The sequence below is a fragment of the Pyrus communis genome, chromosome 7, assembly GCF_041283825.1.
Source record: "Pyrus communis isolate YQ-2024b chromosome 7, ASM4128382v1, whole genome shotgun sequence".
In the NCBI taxonomy this organism is placed as follows: domain Eukaryota; kingdom Viridiplantae; phylum Streptophyta; class Magnoliopsida; order Rosales; family Rosaceae; genus Pyrus; species Pyrus communis.
The window spans coordinates 517,408-536,599 of NC_142571.1; the positions used below are offsets into that span (position 1 = coordinate 517,408).

General features: G+C 38.7%; 4 protein-coding genes across 4 annotated transcripts; 2 read left to right on the forward strand and 2 right to left on the reverse strand.

Annotated features, from left to right (window-relative positions):
* Positions 1 to 296: 296 nt before the first annotated feature.
* LOC137733854 (uncharacterized) lies at positions 297 to 6,193 on the forward strand. The gene is made up of 9 exons (XM_068473049.2): positions 297 to 875; positions 2,413 to 2,513; positions 2,611 to 2,974; positions 3,519 to 4,391; positions 4,504 to 4,549; positions 4,730 to 4,794; positions 4,884 to 4,990; positions 5,106 to 5,193; positions 5,471 to 6,193. Exons 1-9 carry the CDS (start codon positions 741 to 743, stop codon positions 5,768 to 5,770), a joined length of 2,079 nt encoding a protein of 692 aa, XP_068329150.2. The 5' UTR covers positions 297 to 740; the 3' UTR covers positions 5,771 to 6,193.
* Positions 6,194 to 6,768: 575 nt separating this feature from the next.
* On the reverse strand, positions 6,769 to 8,005 carry LOC137733855 (uncharacterized). The gene has a single exon (XM_068473051.2). The coding sequence runs from the start codon at positions 7,895 to 7,897 to the stop codon at positions 6,974 to 6,976; it is 924 nt and encodes a 307-aa protein (XP_068329152.2). The 5' UTR covers positions 7,898 to 8,005; the 3' UTR covers positions 6,769 to 6,973.
* A 1,581-nt stretch (positions 8,006 to 9,586) lies between these two features.
* On the forward strand, positions 9,587 to 10,744 carry LOC137743454 (uncharacterized). Its single transcript, XM_088698030.1, has 2 exons — positions 9,587 to 10,314; positions 10,683 to 10,744. The coding sequence occupies exons 1-2, from the start codon at positions 9,678 to 9,680 to the stop codon at positions 10,718 to 10,720; spliced, it is 675 nt and encodes a 224-aa protein (XP_088554156.1). The 5' UTR covers positions 9,587 to 9,677; the 3' UTR covers positions 10,721 to 10,744.
* Positions 10,745 to 13,304: 2,560 nt separating this feature from the next.
* LOC137733270 (arabinogalactan protein 23-like) lies at positions 13,305 to 13,795 on the reverse strand. Its single transcript, XM_068472414.2, has one exon. It carries the CDS (start codon positions 13,684 to 13,686, stop codon positions 13,486 to 13,488), a length of 201 nt encoding a protein of 66 aa, XP_068328515.1. The 5' UTR covers positions 13,687 to 13,795; the 3' UTR covers positions 13,305 to 13,485.
* Positions 13,796 to 19,192: the final 5,397 nt, after the last annotated feature.

A 19,192-nucleotide genomic window follows, 5' to 3' on the forward strand; every position in this document is an offset into this window, starting at 1 on the left:
CGCTTCTCTCAACAGTGTTGACAAAATGAGGTCAAGTGAAATATAATAAAGAAGGGTAGCGGTATTCACATCCTTATTTTTACATTTCACACACCTTTGTTAACTTTTTTTTATTAATCTTCTTAAATTTATCCGATCCGACGGTCTAAAATTGATACATGTATGTGATAGATAAAAATTAATGTGTGAATAATATCACCTATAAAAAAAATTAATCCATAGAAAAAAGTGAGATAAAATAAAGCGTAAATAATAAGATGAGATTCTATATAAAGCACCAAGAGCTACCAAAATATAAGCCAAAAAGAAATAATAAAAAAAAGAGCGACGATATGAAATACGAATTATCCCAAACAGAAAGAAAGTACAGCGTTCCAGTCTCAGTAGAAAAGTGTTAATTTGCGAGATATTACTTCTCACAGTTGACGTTTCGCTTTCGTACCAAAACCCTCTCGCTCTCTTTCTCTTTTACATCAAAGATTTCATTTTTTTCTCCCCGTTAATTCTCTCTCGGGAAACTTTTCCACGAAACCCTACTGCCCAATTGCCTAGGAAATCGTTTTCCGTCACTTTCCCGGGAAAATCCCCTACAATTACCCCTGGTTCCGGCGGGGGAGGGGGTTTGATCGGCTCTGGGGATATTTATAAACCCGAGCTAGGGTTTTGCGATTGGTACAGGTTTCCGAAGCATTGGGGCGGTAGGGTTTGTTTGTGAGGGCCGAAATTAGGGTTTCGTGGCGATGGGGAGCGTGGATCGAGTCGATGATAGGACATTTAGGGTTAATCTGACGGGCGATTCAGTCATCAAGTTGAGAGAGAGTGTGAGAGAAAAGCTTAAGGAGTTCATGGGGGATTACACCGACGACACTCTTGTGGTACGGACTCTCTCGTTCGGCTACTAGTAATCTTTTGCGCATTGTTCTGAAATTTATGCTGATTATTGGCCAGTTTTCAATGCTTTGATTGGGGGAATTTGTTCCGTTTGATTTTCTGTTATAATTGGCTATTGTTTTCGTGGTTTTTAGGTTATATCTGGAGTACAGATTTGGATTTGGTTTCGACTTCATGGTCAAAAAACTCTATTGGATATCCTGGATTTTGATTTATTTTGATGGTACCATGAATTGGTATTAGTGAACTGTAGTTAGGCTAGTTCGTGCATGATGTTGCCATTTGGTTTAAGGTAGGCATTGTAGGTTGGACATGGAGATACTAATACATAAGCATTACCGAACTTTCAAAATTCGTTTCCATTTAAATCATTGCCTAGATTTTGGAGCTCTCTATTAGAGAATGGTTGCACTTCTGTTGCTTCAGGTTGGGTACCTTTTATGAAAGAAAAAAAGTTCGGATACCTTACTAAGGGTTTTTAATGAATTTATGCCATTGTTCAAAGTGTGAGTTATTAAGTCCAGGAAGTGTGCCAACGTTTATGACCATTGCTTGGGGTTATTTTTTCATGGAATTTTTTAAGGTGATTGTTTGTGTGGGTTTCTAGAAAAGCTTTCATGATAGTTTCCCAAGAGGGAGGGACAACATACCAATGTGAAAGGTCCTCTTATAAGAATGCTGATGTCCTCTCCCAATTTCTCAAATGCTGATTTTCTCCTTAATGATTGAGGAAATATAATATGATGTTAGTAATACACGGCAGATTGGAATGCTTTTCTGGTGGACTACTGGCGATTGCTAAACTCATAAAAGGAAAAAGAAAGGAGGGTGGGGGGAGGGGGTTAAATAGGGGCCTTTGTTATGTACCTCCTGATAAATTTATGTGTGCAACGAGCTTTAAACATGGATTTGAAGGGTTATTGAGCTATTTCTTACTAGTAGGCAAAGCATCAAGTTTGGGCCTGAAAGGACATGACTATTTAATATGTCCAATAGAAAATTTGAAATACAGTGTTACCAATTTTTTCTGTACTTCTTGAATGGGACACTTTGAGATTGCTTTCCGATCTTCTTACCTTCTTTTACCAATCGTGACCTTATTTCTGACCTTAGAGAGGCAATACGACCATGAAATTAAACAAAAGAAATTAAAATATCTGAAAACAAAAGAAATTAAAATATCTGAAGTAGCCTACCAATATCATTCTTTTTTTACAGGACGTGAGAATTGCATACAAGTACATGTGTCCATCTGTTTTCGGATTAGATTGTACTTGATGCTTGCTATCCATAACCTTGGAATTTTTTCTGTGCCCTTTACATACCTGTCAGTAGAGTTTCATATGCATTAGATGAAAGCTGAAACATATTTGAGGACGTTTCTTGTCCTTCCTCATCATATTTGTTTGTGTTCAGTTCTCTACTTGAGTTCACCCCTCGTTTATTTTCTTTATGTAAATCTATCCACTGACAAAAGTTACGGCACTAGAACTTTCGCTGAATTTTCTAATTTCCTTGCAGGAATATGTTATTGTCCTTTTAAGGAATGGCAGGGGCAAAGAAGAAGCAAAGAATGAGTTGAACGTGTTTTTGGGGGATGACAGTGATTCTTTTGTTTCTTGGTAATTCTTCTTTTTCTCTCATTTATGAGGAATGCTATTCCACATATAATGGTTGTTAAGTTTGGTCATGTGTGTATTGTGAAATTTTCCTCACTAGGTTATGGGATCATCTGGCTTCAAATTCGGATTTGCATCTACAATCACAAGATTCTGAGATTGAGGATGTGAGTAAAAGAAAAACGACGTCAGGTGACTTAATTGGAAAAAGTGATTCTTATCATTTGAGTTCTGAGCCAGAAAGAGAGAAGTCTAATAATAAGGTAACTAGAAGCCGTCACAATAGGGAATGGAAAGGATTAGCAAGGGATGAAGCCGAACCCCCTCCTTTTCGAAGCTCTGAGATTGGAGATATTCATGTAGAAGATAAAAGTCATAGCAAAGTCAGTCGTGCAAAGTCTCCTTCACGTCAATCTGCAGCTCAAAGGAAAAGGATTCGGTCCGATGAGCGACCTAATACAGAGGTTTGAATTTGTGATTTTTTTTTCTTTTATGATAAGCAGGGGGTAGTTAATTTGACACTAGTAATTTGATCGTGGATCTTTCTTCAGTTGTATGGAAAAGTCAAATTTTTTCTCTCTGTGTTAAATAGTTATAAATAACCTCATATTCTGAAAATTTGAAAGATTTGTTTAATTACTTCTCTCTTGTTTATTTCAATCACTCACTGCCTTGCGCGGGTGTCAATAAATGTTGAACATACTAATAGTTGTTAATGTGCATACTGTAGCTCTTGTCACTCTTTGCAAACCTCATTTGCTTCTCTCCCTCTTCTTTTCCTCCCTCCGAAAGTACACACTTACTCAGAAAAAACACCAATCCCCCCCCCCCCCCCTCTCTTCTTCCTCCTCCTAAAAAAAATAAAAATAAAAATAAAGCAAGATGGTTTTGTAGGCTGGACTAAGTATTCAATTTAAGAAGAAGCATTGGAAGGCATTTTTGGTATAGTATGTTGCACTTTGATAACAGTTATCCAACTTTCTCATTCAATCATCAACTTATTGACAGAGGGAGCCAGTTTCTCAAGTGAAAGTTGATGCCCCTCGACGGCTACTCCAGTTTGCCATGCGTGATGCACTGACAACCTCAAGGCAATCCAATTCCGCAACGCAGCCCACATTGAAGCGTCTTCGTTCTGTGGTATCTACACCCACTGTTGACTCATCATTGGTTGATCGTACTCGACGGATTCAGTCCGTGGCCAGGGTGCCAAATCCCATGTCAACTGTGATGAAAGCTGTTGCAGAAGCTGCTGAGGATGTAACAAGAGTCAAACCTTCAGGAAGTGTGTTTGACCGACTTGGTCGTAGTATGGAGTTTTCTGAGACCAGTGTGCCTCTTGCATCATTTAGAGATGCTGCTACCGGGGATGTTGAATTTGAAGACGACGTCCAACTTCTTGAGCAAACACAATCGTCGTATCCGGCTAGAAGTGAATATAGTGGACAATATGAAGGGAATGCTATGCTAGAAAGTGAAACTGGTTTGGCTTCCGATTTTATATCGGACAAGGAAGGGTTTGATGGTGTTAATGTTATGGGTCGTAGTGTTACTGATGTTTCTCAAACTGGGACATTCGGTGGAAGCAAGGGTGAAAATTCACTGACGTCACGGTACAATGTGGCGAAGAATGTTGATGATGTTATGCGGCTATCCAGGAATACAGATCATGGCCAACCTATTGCAGCTGCGAATTCTTCGCATAAGATTATGAACATATCAGTGAAAGTCAATACGTGGAAACCACCCCATTATCAGGAGCCAAGAGAAGTTGCTGATGATGATTGGAAATCCTTACAGGATAGTGCGGCAGGGGTTTCCAAATCTGGTTTGCATGTGATGAATGAGAATGGCAATCCTGTCGGAGCAAGTAATGGAAATGTAAGATGCGCACACACACCACCGCTCCTCAATCATCACTTATACTTGAAATTTACTTGATATTTCGTTGCACTTAGAGACTGTTTTTGAATACATCTTTTTATGGTAACAGGCAATACCTGCTGCAGATTCTCAGAAGATGCTTTCCTCTTCTAGTGGTGAGTTTGGAAACTTGTTTTCACATTGTTACTATTTTCCCCTATTTAGAGATGAGGGAAGTCAAGCCCTTACTTTTAACTCAAATAATTGATTCTTTCTGGCATTGGATCTTCTTGATTCGAGTAGTATGCAAATATGAATTTTTATTAATTTTTTTTTTTTTGTGGAATATCGTACAGGTCTATATGCCAGTGGGGGGCGCCCTTTGGAGGATGCAGATTCTCGAACAATCTTTGTTAACAATGTAATAGCTCCCTTCTTGTTCAAAATTTAATTTTTTGTCTTGGTTTTCGGCACTTTCAGTTTTAGTTATATCTTGTTATGGATGCACAGGTCCATTTTGCTGCTACAAAAGATAGTCTTTCTCGACATTTCAACAAGTTTGGGGAAGTGCTAAAAGTAGTGATAGTCACTGATTCAGCAACTGGGCAACCTAAAGGGTAAGATGTCTCGTCATAATTCTTCTTCCCTTCTCAGCTACTAGCCTAGCCATTCCTTTGATACAAGGAGAATACATATTCCTTAAGTCTTTGCTAAATGGCTTTACTTGAGCAGGTCGGCTTATGTAGAGTTCACACGGAAGGAAGCGGCAGACAATGCATTATCTCTGGATGGAACCTCATTCATGTCACGGATCCTTAAGGTATATATCATTGTAGTAACGAGAACTCATAACTTGCTAGTGATGACTTTTTGCTATTGTGAGGTCTTTGGAGAACAGACCTTACTTAGCTTGCTTCTTAGCGTATAATTTTCAAGGCAAAATCTTTGCCGCTAGGATATGTATTTTGGGATTTGATTCATAATCAACCATTACACGATATAAAAAGGATCATGGAATCCATACATTTTTCATTTGTATTTTTTGGTGTTTTAAATGTAGGAACCGAATGTTTACCACTGTTATCATCCTATCGCAGGTTGAAAAGAGGGGAGCTGCACATCAAGAAGCTGCTCCTGGCATGATGTGGCCAAGGGTTGCCCGGGGCTCTCCATTTGCCACTGCCAGGTTTGGTAGGTCCCCTTTCCCGAGAGGCATGTCTGGTGCGTATAGGCCTCGTCCCCTAATCAAACCTGGTGCCAGGAGCTTGCAGTGGAAGCGTGATACTCTGGCCAGTCCAGGTGAGACGGGTTCTCCAGTCACTGCTAGTGCTGTTCCTTCCCCAACAGCTCGCAGTTTAACCTATGTTCGAACAGAACCTAAGCCAGAGGGGAACTAGTCCCGAAAGCGATGTTACCTTCTGCGATATGCCCGACTTGAAATGCTCGAGGTCCTCGAAATTCCAATAAATTGGATTAAATTCTTTTTGTATATGGTCGAGAACATTTTTACATGGAGGCGGAAGAAGTGAAGGCGAGGGCTTCCCCACTCGCAAATTTTGGGTTGGAGATTAAAGGGAGTTATTATGGCATGGGATCAAGCGATGGAAAATATTTTTGGACATAAGAGGAGTATTCAGCTTTGGTGTTTGTGTTTTCCGACGGAGATAATACTGTTTAGGATCCAATTTGTGTATAGGGCGGACAGATTTATGCTTTCTTTTTCTAAGGATATTAACTTTATTATTAATCTGTTTTTAATATTTATATTTTTGATAAAAAAAAAAAAGAAAAATATAAAAGGGGAGAAAGAGTGATTAGTATGTGCTCCATTGTTCCTGATTTTTGCTTATTTACTTTTTCTTTTTTTTTTTCCTGAATTTTTGGTTTGAAGGATTCAATATTCGACTTAATTATACATTCTTACCCTGGTAAGTAAATTCGCATGCAATATGCATATTATATATATATATATATATATATATTTAATATTGCTCAAAATGTTTTGAAGTATATTTTCTAGCAGAGTGCCCAAATAATTAACGTAGGTATTTTTTTATGAACTATACTCCGTTCTGTAATTTACCAACTATATTTCCGAATGATGAAGGTGCTCTCTTTTTTCTTTCAAGTATCTATCTATTATCTTACATCAATTATTGTACGTGGTAACCATATTTACATGAATATATATGACTGTAAGGTGGTGATTATATTAAATGCACGTAAATATATGAAGAATAACTTCGCTATTCACCAAATAATTTACCCATCCAAATAACTCCATGCATCCTAAGGCACAGCTTTTTTAGGCATATCCTCTCTAACATTGTCAAATTAAGTCTTGTTTTGCTACACTGTCGGACAATATAAGATACTTATTTTATCAGACCGTGAATTTAGAACAATAAACGCAATCATCATTTCATTACTTGAATGTGATCCAAATTCAGAGTCTACTAGACCATAGAATTGCTGCATGTAACAAGAACTTCCAACATTGCAAAAGGTTCAACTGATAACTTAGTAAGATGGAAGTATGGAACTTCCAAAATTCATGAAAAACAAAACTTAAAACAGAGTTAATCTTAATCACTCATCCTTCATCTTGTGAGGGCAGCAAACAAGACTCCAACGGACAAACCGGCAATGCACAAGAACGAAACGCCGCGAACCCGAACGAAGAACACATTCAAATTCTTAGCAATCTGAAGAGTGAGAGTCAGAATCTGCAGCCTGCCTTGCTCCTCCATCTTCTTAAAGAAGTAGATTGGCTTCAAACACTGCCTCAACATGAACGCCAATGTAAACGGCAACCCGAAAGCCAGAATGCTCTGAACTGAAACCTCCGGCAGTGGGGTCGATTTGGTAATGTACGAAATCCAAGCTCCGACGCCGAGTTGGGCCAAACCCAGAAGAGCCAATGCCCTGCTCAGACTATACATGTTTTTCGCCATCGATTCCAGAACTTCTCTGGTCTCATTGGCCAATGTCGAAAGGTCTCGCTCCACCGTCGGTCCTTCGATTTCTTGGTGCTTGAAATGAGGGTTTTGACTAGGGTATTCACTAGGGTTTTGGGGTTTTTCAGATTCTGAATCCGATGCCGATGAACTAGAGGAGGTTGAAAAAAATCTGGGCTTTTGATCTGATAACCCATTAAATCTAGGGTTGTACAAATTGGTACTGAAACTTGGACACGATTGCGTAAAAGCAAGACCAAGATTTGTTTTTTTGAATTCAGGGTTTTGAGTAATGGAATTTGAATTGGGTACCCAAATGAGATTAGGGTTTATGGGTTTTGGATTTGATGATTTTATGTAGCGTTCGATAGTGATGGTGGGGTTTGATGAAGATTTGAAAGGATTTGGGGAGAAAGTGGAATTGGAGGAGTGAGTGAAGCAGTTAGGGGTTTCAGGGTTTTGGAGCTTTTGGGCGGTGAGGTAGGTGGAAGAAGCAGACAGTGATGAGTGAGGATGAGAGAGTCTTGAAAGCTTGGAGCTGAATCTGCGTGTGATCATGGCCGCCATTTTTGTTGAACCAAGAATTTAGAGAGAGAGAGAGAGAGAGTAGGAAGGGTAACTTAATGAGGAGAGGATAACAATTTATCTTTCTAGGCGCGCGTTTACCTCTCCTGCGCATGTCTAGGTGCGGGCTTCGGGCATGAGCCGAATGTAGAGGCCTGGCCCAAAATAATTTCAAGCAGACCATGACGGGTTGTGCATGACCCAGACCATGCCTCCCCGCATGTCTAGGTGCGGGCTTCGGGCATGAGCCGAATGTAGAGGCCTGGCCCAAAATAATTTCAAGCAGACCATGGCGGGTTGTGCATGACCCAGACCATGCCTCCCCGCCAAACCTAATCGACAATTTGGACTCGACTTAGACATGCGGAGCTATATGAAGTGGACCAGTGGTTGTCCCGGACGAGATGAGGGACTGTTGAGGCGAGAATCGTTGTTGAGGGACAGATATCCTCTCCGAATCTCTTCCATAAAGTCTACTCGTCCAGACCATTAAAATTTGATTCAACAGTTAAAGTTGTTATAACTTTTAAAGATGTCTCCTATTTGTAATTGTTGGATCAAGAGCCCGAATGAGTGGATTTGGTAGATTTGTTGGAAGGGATCCGGAAATGATCACTTTCCGTTGTTGAGCAACGGTGGAGAAATTTTTTAGTGTACCCATTTTAGCACACTAAGTGTTATAATACAACAAGTTGAAATTTTTTTTTTTCCCTTTTTTGTAGTTTCAACTAATTTACTCCAATTTATGGACCAAATTTATAGTCAAATGATGTGGCACTAATCAAATTGACTTTAATTTACCTTGAAATTTGATTAATAATCATAATAAGAAATTTTATGTGTAAAATATGCCATGTCATTTGGTGCACGACTTGGATGTATATAGTATCACCCTACAATAATATGTAGGGTGATACATATTTGGGATTACTTGACTGATTCCTTGACTGATTCCTTGGCTATTTGGGATTCTTGTTTCCTAATTTATAGGGCCTCATGTATGATTATATATATGCCTCCTAGAGAGAAGAATAATATAACAAATTCAACCCTAAACACATATACTTTTATCTTGGCATCAGAGCAGGTTTCGGCCTGTCTCTTCCCAAACCCTAAAACAAGTCAAACCCAAAGCCGTGCATTCTGCAAAGATTGCATAAGAAAAAAGGAAAAAAAAACAAATCCTGGTGTTCTTAGAATTTGAACCCAGAAACCAAACAAAACCCTTGTGGCTTTGTAATCATCAAAGCTACATCAAAATTTGATCTTGCCAAATCACAACTAACCTGGTGCGATGGCAGAAGATAGAAAGTTTGGAGAGTTGGTTACCGTCCAACCCATGTCCAGTTCGATGGAGTCCACCAACATTAGCGGCGTACCGTTTGGAATTCAATTGAATGATACAAACTTTAAAGTTTGGTCAAAGATGATGGAAGTCCATGCTGCAGGCCTCGGCAAGCATGGATATTTGACTGGGAAAATTCCAGTTATGGAAGAAGACTCTCCGGGCTACACAAAGTGGGTCACCGAAGATGCGATCGTGCGAGGGTGGCTGTTGAAAACCATGGAACCACACCTGTTGAGTCTCTTCATTGATCTTCCGACAGCCAAAGATATATGGGAGAGTGCAACCCAGATGTTTTACGACGGATCCGATGAGTCTCAGTATTATGAACTGAGATGTAAGGCTACACGGACTAAACAGGATGGTCGTCCTGTAAATTTATACTTCACAGAACTGAAGGGAGTATGGCAAGATCTTGATAAAAGATGTCCTATCAAGATGGTTTGCGCAGTCGATCTTCGAACCCGTAAGGAAGAGCTGTCAAAAGATAGGGTGTATGATTTTCTTGCAGGCTTAGACAATGACTTTGATCAAGTCCGGAGTGAAATCCTAAGAATGAAACCCATTCCTGGGATTGAAGAGTGCTTCAGTTTGGTTCGACGTGAAGCGCAAAGAAAGACAACTATGCTTGGGACAAAAGCCACGACAACAAGCTCCTCTATGGCAATGGTCACCAAGTCCCCATCATCGTCCATGCGTCCACCATCCACGGGAACACCACGTCCGAATCGTACCCAAGAAGACATCGACAAGGATAGACTTCGTTGCAATCACTGCAATGGAAAACGGCACACTGAAGAAACATGTTTTGAATTACATGGGTATCCAGAGTGGTATTGGGAATTGAAAAAACAGTTGAAAACCAAAGGGAAGCGCACAGGCCAGGCCAAACTGGCCGAGTCTGGAGATGGAGGAGCTGCTATAACAGCAGGCCGAATTGGATCCAATTGCAACATTGGGCAAGTTGCTATGGCAACAAAGTGTTCTGAGCCTAGGCCCCACACATCAGCCCACGGCTTGGAGAAACAAATAGGCCACAACCTGGGAGGAAAATTGCAACCCACGACAAAAGAAGGTACTGACCAGATGCTCTCGTTGACTAAGCAAATATCAAATGAGGATATAGGTAACATAAGTACTGCACTCTTAGCATCCATTAAACGAGATTCCGGCTGGATAATAGACTCCGGGGCTACTGATCACATGACATACGACAAATCATTATTTCACCACATGACTTCCCCACCAAAGGAAAACGTTATCACGGCAAATGGCGAAGTTGCTCCCGTTACAGGAGCTGGTTTAATAAATCTTACTCCATCTTTATCCTTGCACAATACACTGCTTGTTCCGTCATTATCAAATAATTTACTCTCTGTTGGTCAGGTTACGGAACAGTTGGATTGTGTAGTACTAATGTTTCCTACTTTTTGCCTACTTCAGGATATCCAGACAAGGGCGATCATTGGGCGTGGTACTAAGAGGAGAGGGTTATATTATGTGGAGGATGTGGCACTAGGCCGAGTCAATCAAGTACGTAGCAGTTACAATAATAAGACCAAGACAATTTGGTTATGGCATCGTCGACTAGGACATGCATCTTTTGGTTATTTGAAAAAATTACTTCCGTCGTTGTTTAGTGGCATTTCAGAGTCTGATTTTCGTTGTAATGATTGCATTTTTGCAAAAAGTCATCGTACTTCATACCATTTGAGTTTCAATAAAAGATCAGTGCCTTTTGAGTTAGTTCACTCTGATGTATGGGGTCCTTCACCAATAGTTACACAACATGGTCTTCGGTGGTTTGTTATCTTTGTGGATGATTGCACTCGAATGACGTGGCTGTATACAACGAAACAGAAAAGTGATGTTGGTCCAATCTTCCAACAATTTTACCGCATGATTGGGAATCAATTCTCCCTTCCTATTAAAGTCCTCAGGTCAGATAATGGTGGAGAATATCTTAATTCAGAACTCTCTCAGTTTTTCACGGAGCACGGCATTGTTCATGAAACCACTTGTCCCCAAACTCCACAACAAAATGGTGTGGCGGAGCGTAAGAACAGGCATATCTTGGAAACTACTCGAGCACTTCTTATTGGAGCACATGTACCTAACACATATTGGGCGGATGCTGTCACCTATTCTGTGTATCTCCTGAACCGAATGCCTTCCCGGGTTCATAATTTTCGTACCCCTTTGGCAACCTTGACAGATTATGTCTCTCTTCCGTCCTCTCTCCAGTTGTCACCCCGTATTTTTGGATGTGTGGCCTATGTGCATCTTCAAAAAAACCAACGGAGTAAATTGGACCCCTGTGCGGTTCGTTGTGTGTTTTTGGGATTTAATAGCCAACAAAAGGGATACCGATGTTATCATCCCTCTACTAGGCGTTTATACGTCACCATGGATGTTACGTTCTCTGAAACTGAAATGTTCTTTGTTTCACAACACACCCACCCTACTCGTCAGGGGGAGTTGGTTGGTATACTAGACGAATATCGGTGGTTTGATATGCCACTGGAGCTATCCAATGGGAGAGTGGAAAACAACCAAGAAAATAATGAGCTTGCTGCTAGTATACAAGGCAGCGGCCCAATCATTAATCCATGCAGTGATCCATGCATTAACAACGGACCAAGTCCTGATCCGTGTATTGAATGTGGGGAACATGATGTGGGGTCTTTGGGCAGCCCAAGTGCTGACCCACATGCTGTTTTTGAGGAGCATGCTGCGGAATGCAGCATTGGACCGACAGGAGAGCCTTTGACTAGGCCTATAAATGGGCCTGAATTGTTTGGGTCAGCGAGAATGGAAATGGATGGCACCGAAGCAGCAGCAGGTCCAGCAAACCATAACCCTTATTCTCCTCTGCCAGTACACGCTCATGTCCCCGAGGATATCCAAGAGGTACGTTCTAATAATTCAAGTATTATTGAAAATTCGTATGTTTTATCTCCTAGGCAAAACCGTGGTAAACCACCTGACAGATTCTCTCCGGATGGAAAAGTGAGATATGCAATTGCACAGTATCTGTCAACACATCGTTTATCACCTAAGTATCAAGCGTTTGTGAGTCAAATGGCTGGAGTCAAGAATCCCAAATAGCCAAGGAATCAGTCAAGTAATCCTATTCTAATTACATTCCTAAATCATAAAGTTGACTCACGCCAACAAGATGCTAATACAAAATATCTGTTTTTAATATAGTGATATATATTTACATTGAAAAGAAATTTAGGTTAAACTATCACATGTGCATAAGTATCAAGCTTAAAACTTTCTACTTGTAAATGAAAAAATAATAATAAAAAAACCGAACCGTACGACTGAGCGGTGGAACTTTCATATAATAGTACAAAAATGGCTCAAATCATATTCCATGATGAAAAGGACAACAGGAAAATGGCTCGAATTAATGGACAAATGTTATAAACATATGGTAACAATAACATACCCTTGACTTCTCAACAAAATGCAGCAACAGATCAACGCGACAATATATACTTGGTATTATAGTTACTTTCCTTTTTTAATTATCTTAATTTCAGGATGTTTTCCTACATTTATAATTCATACAAAAAGCTCGAAACTGAAGCATTTGGACGTTACTTGAAAATTTCTTTATCATATAAAGTTAAAGTAGAAATTTCATATCATATTCCAACTGGAAACTTCCACTTTCGTTACCCCTCAAGACTTGAAATTATAAATACAATATTATGACTTTTCTTCTAATCAAGTATTGTTTCAAAGGAAAACTAATGAAAATAATTTGAAAACTTTGAGTTTTAACAATAAAAACAAAATAAATGGTAAAGTGAATAGTACCAGAATTGACTTTTTAGTGTAAAAATATGATTTTTCGTTAAAGTGAATAGTACCGGGAGTTTTTTGTTAAAGTTTCCTTGTTTCAATGACTACCACTTTGAAAATGAGGCTTTCTTGCTTTTTTCTAAATCACTTTAATAGTAGCGGGAGAAATCATGAGACATGATTTCTCTATCTACAATAACACTTTGCACACTGCAACATTTTCACTAGTCTGAGACCATGCATCAAAACTAAATAATAGAAACTCTTTATTGCGTTATTATAAAATACATGTTTCACATAAACTTGAAAGAAATGAGAACCAAGAGAGACCCTCTATTTAGGAACAAAAAAATAAACCTCACCACTCTTCCTTTGAATTACTCAGTTGATCTCCTCTCGCTTATTTCTCATTCCTTCTTTCTTGATTACGTTACTGCATGTAGTAAGCAATGAATGACACGATGGAGGCACCAACCACGGACCCCAAGACGGGGAGGCTGGCAGAGGCATCATTTGGGGCTCCTCCTGAAGGTGCCTCGGCAGGGGCGTGGGCGTGGCCTTCATAAGCCATCACAGCACTGACAGAGGCGGCGGCGAAGAGGACAGCGCAAGCAATCTTCTTCATTTCCATGGTGGCCTTGCGGTGCCTTTTAGGCTATGATGAGCAAAAACGTCTTGGAATATTTGAGAGTTGAGGCTGAGGATGGTGGGATTAAGGAGGAATTTTTGTCATATTTATAGAGGAGACGGTTGATGATTGTCCTTTGGAATATTACAAAGAACGGGTATTGTGTTTGTTTTAGAAGTTGACAATTTAACGTGATAGAAGGGTTTACAGCAGATGTGAGTTGCGTGCACATCCGCAGCGCGTTTGGTGGCAGAATTGGTAATGTATCCAACACGGTAGAGAAAAACAATGCCATGGAAATTATTGGTGACAATGCGATCTTTATGAAAGAAATCTAAATTTGTTATCCAACTTGGCCTTCTTAGAAGTATAAAAGGTTTTAAAAGAGTTTACAAATCTAGATATATTCAATTGAGATTTTAAATGAATACATGGAAGTCCATAAGTAGTCAATTAACATTTTTTTCTTTTAAACAAACAATATTGTCTACATTAGGAAGGGAGAGTGGGCTTAGCCTCATAATAAGCTAACAATAAGGTGGTTCAACTTCGTCTTTGGCGAGAATCGAACCTAAGACCTCTCACTTACAAGTGAAGAAAAATAATACTAGACTGTAATACTAAGTAACTATTCAATCAACAATTTAGAAGAGTATAAAAATCCAAGAATTCAAATGGTATTCATTTCAAATTTAGAGTAGTCTACAAGATTCCACATATATTCAGTTAGGATTTAACTTTAAAGTAGAGAATTGTTATTAGCACTCCAAAAATCTCATTCTACACTCCTCACAAGTGTATTTTTCTTTCCAAATGTATAAAGTTTGGAGTGTAGAATGAGATTTTTGGAGTGCCAGTAACAATTCCCTTAAAGTATTTTAAAAGATGAAGGATTTAAATGGATTTGAAGAGATTTTGTAGTGCTTTTTAGGCTTTAGAAAATCAGGCCTTCCCCCTAAGATTTTTAATAAATTCACCTGAAATTCACATGGTGGAACTCCATTAAACTCCATGAATTTATAATTCTTTTAAAATCTTTCAAAATCTCAACACCTCTTAAGACATTTCACTCATCCTTTAAGGCATCTCACTTACAAGCGAAGAAGAATGTCAATAGGCATTAGCATTAAGTGGCATAAATATTACAACTTAGAGTAAAATGTTGGGGATTGATGAGTTGTGCTAAAAGAAATTAATGAAAATGGACATGAATGCTGAGTTTGTGCTAAAGAAATTGGTTTCTCATAGGTTATTTTACGAATGTGAAGGAGGGATCGAACGTGAGACTTCTTCCAATAATCCAAAAAATAGCATCATTTTTTCTTATGGGTGTTTGAACACACACACACACACACATATAAAGGAAGAAGACAAAAAATGTGAAAATTTTCATTATACTTAAATTACCCTTCTCTGGCCCATTAGGATTTCCAAAAAAAAAAAAAAAAAAAAAAAAAAAAAAGGACACAAAAAAAATCCACATAGTGAGACTTTTGTGTTGATTATGTTAAATACATGTAAGTATTGTAGGCAAGTCCGACCGATGGTTCTAGAATTGTTGGTGGATTGGAATTTATTATTTTGGTCAAATGATTAATTAATTTATTATTAAAGGTTTATTTGTTAAACAATAAAATATTGTAGTTGTTTTTTAAAAAGTAGCTAATAGCGTTGGAGATGCTTATGCTAAATTGGCTAGCTATAATAGTTTTTGGGCATTCAGCTAGCTAAAACGTCAAAAATTTAGTTAGTAGTGTTGGAAATGCTCTTAGTGGCAAGAGTCATGCTTTTGCCTTCCAATGATCTCTTTGCAATGTTGAAGAGAACTCCTTCTGCCATTAATTGACATTAATAAAAGTCTCAACATTCAAACAAACTCAAAAGTTCAAAATCTAGTCATTTGCAAATTAAATGGCCATAGAACTAAACCACTTGGTTTTGGTTCAGTTTCAAATGGTTTTGGTCTTCATTTGTGCCTCACTTAGTCATTTGTAAACTAAATGACATTAATACAACCCAAATGAAAAAAATTCATGCCGATCACCATACTAAAATTCAACTTGAAATCAAAATGCCTTATGACTTTACTTTAGTATAACCCAATTGAAAAAGTTAAGTTTACCAAACTAAAATTAAAGTTCAAACAAAGTTCTATGTCAAAATGCTTTATGGCATTAGTACAACTCGAAAAATAAACTGTTTATATAGTTCAACAAAAAAAAATTTGGTGTTTCAAGTAGCAACTTTGAAAATTTGAATCGTTCAACCCTTTCCTGCTTGTTCTCCTTTTGGACACTTACTATTTGAAGATTTAAGCCTTTGAGCTTGTGAACGGGCTTGAGAAGGCATTTGAACTTGAGAATACAATACTTGGGAAGACCTTGGACCTTGTGAAAGTGAAACTAATGGATGAGAAGCCATTGAACCTTATGAACTAAAAACTTGAGATTGCCTTGGAGCTTCTTGTTATGGTTGTGAATTAAGCGTAAGGGAGGCGGTGCTTGAATTTGAATTGGCTAACTCTACACAATACACAAACATAAAAAATATAGATTACATTAGTTGTTATAAATTTTAAAAAGCCTTAATATATATATTTTTTATATTATGCGGCTCGGTTTGGTTTTGGTTCGGTTTTAGATATTAGGAATTGTAACCAAACCATTTTTTAGCTTGCGGTTCGGTTTGGTTTCAAACCAAAACCATTTCAAAACTGCATAAACCAAATCATTTGGTGCGGTTCAGTCCATGTTTTGGTTTTGATATTCGGTTCCAGGTGCCAATCCCTAGTCTACAAGGGCATCATTTGAAATTTTTCTCGGAGCCTTAAAAAACTTAGGTCCAGCGTTGGCAAAAGATCTTGTGAAAACCCACTAACTACATTTTTTTTATGAAAGTTGTGAGGTACTCACGGTTTATATCAGTTTGGGAAACTACAAAAACCATTATAAAGCCTATATAATCTCACCGCACCATGAAATTTTTAAAAGAGAGTTTTAATGAAAAGTCCGCTGTACTGTTCATTTTAACGAAAAACCATATTTTTACACTAAAAATTCAATCCTGGTACTATTCACTTTACCCTTTATTTTGTCCTTATTATTAAAACTCAAAGTTTTCAAACCCTTTTCATTAGTTTTTTTTTTTTTTTTTTTTTATTTATTTATTTTTAATTCATGCACGACCTATGACACACCCCGACCAAGATCAGGGCGTGCTGGCCGTCACACGAAGGTGACGTAGCCATGTGCGCGTGCGGAAGCTAAAGAGATAGTAATGTAAAAGTACGAATAATTAAAAACTAGCATACAAAGTACTAAAACAAGTGCTAGCGTAGGTGAAACGCTAAGTTCAGAGCAAGACTACAGCAGTCCAAAGAAAATGATACGATAATAGTACACCCGAAGGTGACCCTACAATGGTGAGTATCTGTCAGAAATGCCGGGACGCCCTCTGGGAAGACCACTGAAACTGCGAAGCAACTAGAACCTGGAGGGGCGCAAAAACAAAGGCGTGAGTGGGCAAAAACAAAGCTCTTAGAAAATCATTTAGCAAAATACATTCTAACCCCTCGCCGTAAAACCTGTATACTTCCCAGAAAATAAACATATATACATATGTATAAGTATGCCAAACATGCTCAAGAATATGCCATGTCAACGCCTCATGATAATATGCAAGTGCTCAGATATCAATCACATCAATAGCATAACATCTGGCAGCCGGAGTCACCTAACGTGACCTGTACGGCTGCATATAGAGCTCCAATCTCAAACTCAATAACTGAACAATTGAACCTGATCACGAGTCGGAACCACCTAACGTGGTCTGTACGACAGGACTGGGTGTACGTATATATACGCTCTAGTGCTACGATCACATGAAGGCTGTGCGAATAATCGCGGGTCACCAGTGGCGGATCCAGGATTTTAAACTCGGGGGGTCCCAATAGGAAAGGTTAAAAAATTTATAGACAAAAATAACATTGAAAAGTTAAATATAATACATTTTATTCAAAAATCATTTGCATAACAATATTACAAGCTATAAAATCCTAATTCAAGCGTCCACAACGAGGTTTCATGGTCTGAAAATGTTTCATGATAGCTTCATTACCAATACATGAAAAAACATCTTTCTCAATCTTTCCCGAACAAGTAGATGGTGCTATTAGCTTTGGCTTGAAAAATCTTTCCATATTTCTTATTTCTAAACTACACATTTAACCAAAAACACAAAACATATGCCAATCAACCAATAAACAAAAATTCCATCTAAATTTCAATTATAAAATGAGTATACAAACATAAAACACATCAACAATCATATCAATAATAGACTAAAAATCTCCACCAATATCTAATATAATTTAATTGAGATTAGATTAAAATACCAAAAAACTTACTTGAATTTGGAACCAAATAGTGGTGGCTTGGAGAATTGAAACAAGTGGAGGTTTAATATTGGAGTAATGTAATTATAATATTGGATTGGGTGGGATTAGAAATTTAGGGTTTTGGGTGAATATAAGAAAGATGGGGGGATTTGGGGGAAAAGCAGTGGAAGAAACGGGGAAAGGAGAAGTGAAAGGGAAGACAGGAAAGATGGCCCTTCAAAAAGAATATGTAATTGGTGGACCAATTTCAAACGTTGATTTCATTGGTTTAACAAAAAAAAAATAAATAAATAAAGGGCCAAAACACTGCGTTTTGGACCAATTTTTTTAATGCCCTATTTTCTTCTTCTCCCCTGTTTTCTTCTTCTCCGTTGCAACCTGCAACAGTTGCAACATGCTGCTGCAGCAACACAGACAGTCTGCACAGGCCTCGTGTTCGAGTACGAGGGGTCCTCCGGAAAATTTCTAGCAACATTTTAGGATGGCCGAGGGGTCCTGGGACCTCCCAGGACCCTCTGTAGATCCGTCCCTGCGGGTCACCTACGAGTCGGAACCACCTAATGTGGTCTGTACGACAGGCCTGTGCACCTAGCTTGGATCCAAGCTGAGCATAAGGTGCGGGGAGGTGAACATCACGTGAAGGACTGTGCCCTGCTCAGGGCGAGAGCACTAACACCGGGGGTGCAGGTTATGAGCTCTCTAAACATCTCAAACTACTGCTGAATGTAAATACGAATAACATTTACCTGGCACTTACCTGTGCATTCACAGCACCCAATACGCACATATATATATGTATGCCACTACTAATACATGCGATGATGCGTAAACGACATTCATATGATGCATGGCATAAAACAAATAACCCTTTTTATTTAATTTCTGGGAATATAAATGTATATAGGTATATACGGAAAACCAAAAGCCCACTCACTGATAAGTGGAAGGGTCGTAGCCCCCCTGCCTCGAGTGACCACGCTCGTCCTCGGGATACGTATCACCTATACGCGAAACAACTACAAAAACGTTAATTTAAAAGCACATAACCAACTTCTCGTAATAACTTCTCATACATTGCTCAAAATGGACAATTGAATATACCAACGTGCTCTA